Source organism: Nicotiana attenuata, unplaced genomic scaffold (genome assembly GCF_001879085.1).
Source record: "Nicotiana attenuata strain UT unplaced genomic scaffold, NIATTr2, whole genome shotgun sequence".
Classification (NCBI taxonomy): domain Eukaryota; kingdom Viridiplantae; phylum Streptophyta; class Magnoliopsida; order Solanales; family Solanaceae; genus Nicotiana; species Nicotiana attenuata.
Window position 1 is genome coordinate 183818 of NW_017671394.1, and position 5691 is coordinate 189508.

Genomic DNA, 5691 nt, shown 5'->3' on the forward strand with positions numbered 1-5691 from the left:
TCTAGTTCTTTTATATAAACACCACCAAATATTATTATTTGCAAAATTTCAAAAAGAAAATTTGAACAGAAGATAACTATCTTTAATTAATTTAAATGTACATCAAACGTAACTATCTTAGTACTTTTTCCATTTTCAAGCTTTCCTTTCATATTGCATTTGGACATAAATTTTCTTTCCTTTTTTTTCAAAACAATTTCACCTTTTTTAGAAATCAGCGTTTGTTCATAAAATTTTCAATTTTCACTTGAAGATGCATTTTGGAAATTTTCGAATAATTGAAAAACTCCAAAAAACTGTTTTTCAAAATTTCACTCAAATCACTCACAAAACTTCAAAAACAACCCAAACTGAAATTTATGTCCAAACACAACTCCAAATTTCAAATACCATTTTCACTTGTCACCATTTTTTTAGAATTTTACAATTCTTATGTCCAAACGCCTACTTATATGTTTATATTTGACCATAAAGTTGGTTAAAAAGTAGTATTACTGACTTGACTTTCTTTCTTCTACTTTGTTTTATTTTGTCTTTCGGTGTTAAATTTCTTTTCACTCTTTTACATAAACTTTTGACTCATTTGAAAAGACTTGTACCTTTTGCAGTTTTTCTAGCATATAATTAAGGATTAGAGATACAGATATACTTGCTGCTTGCGTAAACTAAATACGACACTTATCATGTTCGATGCAGATGCGTTTAGTAAAAGCATTACCGTTTAAATTTTGATCCCATTAAGAAAACTTTTAGTAAAATAGCTCCCATCCAAATTTTTTAAATTTCGTTAATTTTAGTAGTGTGCTTCAAAATTCTGGCAGTATGCTTCACTATTTTGACAGCATACTTTTAAATTCTAACAGCGTGCTTTAGAACTCTTAGCCGGACTATTTTTTTGAACTTTTTTTACCGTGGTAAAAAATCAACAGTGGCACAAAATTATTCTATTTCTGTCATTCTCCCCTTAAACCTTCTCTGAAGGTTGTCTAGTACCATTAAATTAAACTAAATGTTTTCCATCACTCCTTAACAATCACTAAGATTTTGTTGAATGTTAGCCAATTACCATTTAAAAGAACTTAAAACAAAATTTCTGAAAATCATACATCAGAAAAACTAAATAAAATAAAAAAGACGTATGAGCAGCATGTATGTGTCTCAAAGAAAATTCGGTGATCAATAGTTTATATTTCAAACTATATTATTATAAATTGTAAAAAAAAAAAAAATGTATGGTCGAATGGTGATATCTTGACAAGTGTTAGCTAAGTAAGTGTAACAGCCTATTATAACAGGTGTCATCCATCCTATATTGGTTCGCCAAAAATATTTACTATTTATATTCTTTTAGAAAACAATAAGTAGATGTATAGATAAGTCCTGCTTAAAAAGCCTTTGAACGTCTATAACTCCAGACTCAAATAGAAATAGAATTATAATTAGATATACTAATATTTCTTCCAAAAAGTGTTGCGTATATCATTCTGATTTCTTATTAATTACGAAAGAAGGAAAATAGTAGGAAAAGCTTAGTAGTACAGAAAAGTATAGTAATTATGATGTAGAAACAATGTAGGGGACCCTCAATGGCTCATTTCATTTGTTAAGCGTCCAAATATGCAATTTTCACATATCCAACACGTGGTCTTCTTCTCCTACATGTTAGAAAGTGGACCCCATCCCACACTCTCCCCCTACTCTATATATACAAATCCCCCTCTCTCTTCTCTCCCCAACAACTTAACCAAAAAACACTCTCTCATTTCCCACCTCTTTTCTCTCCAAAACTCTCACATTTTCCTTCACAAAACAACACACCCAAAAGCACTCAAATACAAACATAAAAAAATAGGTAGCTATGGCTTCTACTACTCCTGCTTCAAATACATGGATTAAGCCCAAGATATCAATGCCAAGAGACTTGGCTTATTCTTCAAATTCCATTTCCCTACTTAAAAAACAGTCTAATAGACAACTTCCTACTATTAATTCCTCACTCCAAGCTCCTCCAATTCTCCATTTTCCAAAACAATCTCCAAATTATCAAACACCCAAAACTAGTACTATTTCCACTTCCACTTCAAAACCAACCACTATTTCATATCCAAAACAAGAAAATCACTCTTCTTCTATAACAAGTCCTCAATGGAATTTAGTCCAAAAAGCAGCAGCAATGGCTTTGGATGCCGTGGAAAGTGCCTTAACAAAACACGAACTCCAACACCCTTTACCAAAAACAGCCGACCCACGTGTCCAAATTTCCGGGAATTTCGCTCCGGTACCGGAAAATCCAGTCTCTCACTCCCTTCCGGTCAACGGAAAAATACCCGAATGTGTTCAAGGCGTTTACGTTCGTAACGGCGCTAACCCGCTTTTCGAACCAACCGCCGGACACCATTTCTTTGACGGTGACGGTATGGTTCACGCCGTCCAATTCAAGAATGGCTCCGCAAGTTACGCTTGCCGTTTCACTGAAACTGAAAGGCTCGTTCAAGAAAAAGCTTTGGGTCGCCCTGTTTTTCCTAAAGCCATCGGTGAATTACATGGCCACTCTGGAATTGCTAGGCTCATGCTTTTTTACGCACGTGGACTCTTTGGACTTGTTGATCACAGTAAAGGAACTGGAGTTGCAAACGCTGGTTTAGTTTATTTCAACAACCGTTTGTTAGCTATGTCCGAGGATGATTTGCCATACCATGTACGTGTGACACCAACTGGTGACCTTAAAACTGCCGGAAGATTCGATTTTGATGGTCAGTTGAAATCCACAATGATAGCTCACCCGAAACTCGACCCTGTTTCAGGGGAGTTATTTGCTTTGAGCTACGATGTGATTCAAAAACCGTACCTTAAGTATTTCAGGTTTTCGAAAAACGGGGAGAAATCCAATGATGTTGAAATCCCAGTTGAAGATCCAACAATGATGCATGATTTTGCTATTACTGAGAAGTTTGTCATAATTCCTGATCAGCAAGTGGTATTTAAGATGTCTGAAATGATTCGGGGCGGGTCGCCTGTGGTTTACGATAAGAATAAAGTTTCAAGATTTGGTGTATTGGACAAATATGCAAAAGATGGTGAAGGTTTGAAGTGGGTACAAGTACCTGATTGTTTTTGTTTCCATTTATGGAATGCTTGGGAAGAGCCGGAAACTGATGAAATTGTGGTGATTGGTTCATGTATGACACCACCCGACTCGATTTTCAATGAATGTGATGAGGGATTAAAGAGTGTTTTATCAGAAATTCGGCTAAATTTGAAAACTGGAAAATCAACAAGAAGAGCAATAATTCAGAAGGAAGAAGATCAGGTGAATTTAGAAGCAGGAATGGTGAACAGGAACAAACTTGGAAGGAAAACAAGGTTTGCATATTTGGCCATTGCAGAACCATGGCCAAAAGTTTCTGGCTTTGCAAAAGTAGACCTTTTTACTGGTGAAGTAGAAAAGTTTATTTATGGAGATAACAAGTATGGTGGGGAGCCTCTGTTTTTACCAAGAGACCCTAACAGCAAAGCAGAAGATGATGGTTATATTCTTGCATTTGTACACAATGAGAAAGAATGGAAATCAGAGCTACAAATTGTGAATGCAATGACCATGAAATTAGAGGCCACAGTTAAACTTCCAACAAGAGTGCCATATGGTTTTCATGGTACGTTCATAAATGCCAAAGACTTGGCAAATCAGGCCTAATTTGGGAAGGTGAAAAAGTGGTGGTAAATTTGGACTATTACAGAGGAGATTTACCAGAGGGATGGTTTAGATGATACGTCCCCGGAATTTCCTCTATAATATAGTTTTTTCATTTTTTTTACTTTTTTAAAATTGTGAGAGGTTTTCAGAGACCAGCTTGTAGCTTGGATGTAGTTAGAAATTGGAGCTCAGCTGGTTTTTCTGCTTATTCTTTCACATTTTTATGTGCATGTGAGGGAGTATATACATTATGGGAAACTATACAATGTTTCTGTAACTCTCTGTTTCTTGTATATGATCAATGGTGGCCTATATTATTTCCACTTTCTTCTTCCATTGTCATTCACTTTTTCTATGGCCTATAGATTAATTTAATTTTAAACTATATCTCAAAACATGTGACTGTTGGTCAACCATTTTAATATCACATGTTTTACCTTACTTTTTCTGGGCATAGAAAAAGGGGGGGAAAAAATGAAACGTGAAAATATTTATATGTATTACTACTATAAATTACTGTTTCCGTTAACTTCTAGTTGTGCATTGTAATAAAAATATTTTTTTATTTTCACTTATCAATTTAAACAAATCAAGAGAAAACCAAAATATTTTTCCTGTTTTACCATATCATTAAATACTTTTATTCGCCAAATTATTTACCAAGATCTTGTAAAATGTTATTATTATTATTATTATTATGAATATTATAGTAAAATATGTACTTCATTTATAATAAGTCTATTATGGACAAGTAAAAGTGAATTGGAAGACTACCGAGTCAGTCAATTTTTTAGCATATAAGGTGAAAAGTAGTACAACTCCGTGAAAAAGGTGACAATTGGTCATATGCCAACAAGGAAGTCTATTTTTCCAGGAAGCCACAGCTGAAGTGGAAGGAAAAAGAAAGTTTAATTATTGCATCAATCACTGAGATGAAAAGTCTGCAGAAAATTGGAAGCTAATCAGTTGTCTCGAAATAGCGAAAGACGCAAATGTCTTAATCTTCCTAATTTCATGCAATTTAACAGGTTGGATTTGTGGCACTCTCTGATTGGTGGACTTTGCAAATATTTTTGGGATCCTTATAGCCTGTTTGGCCAAGTTTTTTTTTTTTTTGCCAAAAGCACTTTTGGCCAAAAATTGAGGTGTTTCGCCAAGCTTTTGGAAGGAAAAAAAGTGATTTTGAGGAGAAGCAGAAACAGTTTTGGAGAAACAGAAAAAAGTAGCTTCTCTCCAAAAGCACTTTTTTGAGAAGCACTTTTGAGAAAAATACACTTAGAAGTAGTTTTATAAAGCTTGGCCAAACATTAATTGTTGCTCAGAAGTGCTTTTCAAACTAATTAGCCAAACACAAACTGCTTCTCACCAAAAGTACTTTTGAAAAAAGCACTTTTGAAAAAAAGCACTTCTCAAAATAAGCTGATTTTTGAAGCTTGGCCAGACGGGCTATTAGCTATAGAGGCGGATTCATGATTTTGGCAGGATGTCTGCAGAGAAGAGATGGATCCAAAATATAAATTTTACGGATTCAACCTTTAGTTCTTACGATTGCGTACCCATTGCACTTTTGGAATTATAAGTTTAATTTATTTTTTTTAAATAGTAGTTTTCTTACATCTATATCTATTTTTTATGTTGAAAATATTGAGATCAGTTGAACCCATTGACTATATGCTACATCATACACTGCTACTAGTTTAATATACACATTTTGTTTAATCATATAAGATTTTACCGCGACAAAAGAAGAATAGGAATTTTTGAAAATTTTGAAAGAATACACCAAACAAAAAAAAAAAGAAATAAAAAGAAAAAGTACTTAATTAATACGCAGAAAATAACACCAGACACGCCCATCTCCCGTAGGCGTCTACTTCTAGAAAAAGAAAAAAGAAAAAAACAACAAGATTGATGTAAGATTTGAACTCACAACCTCACCTAGAGAGGTACACTCAATAACCATCACTTCATATAATACTTTGAGCATGGGTGCACAC

The 5691-nt window shown here is 34.1% G+C and overlaps 1 protein-coding gene across 1 annotated transcript; it reads left to right on the forward strand.

The window, feature by feature from the left end:
• The first annotated feature begins 1735 nt into the window (after nucleotides 1-1735).
• LOC109208027 (9-cis-epoxycarotenoid dioxygenase NCED1, chloroplastic-like) lies at nucleotides 1736-4030 on the forward strand. The gene has a single exon (XM_019371025.1). The coding sequence runs from the start codon at nucleotides 1859-1861 to the stop codon at nucleotides 3692-3694; it is 1836 nt and encodes a 611-aa protein (XP_019226570.1). The 5' UTR covers nucleotides 1736-1858; the 3' UTR covers nucleotides 3695-4030.
• Nucleotides 4031-5691: the final 1661 nt, after the last annotated feature.

What these genes read in the sequence shown, in the direction of transcription:
- LOC109208027 (XM_019371025.1), top strand. Translation starts at nt 1,859, where the DNA reads ATGGCTTCTACTACTCCTGCTTCAAATACATGGATTAAGCCCAAGATA.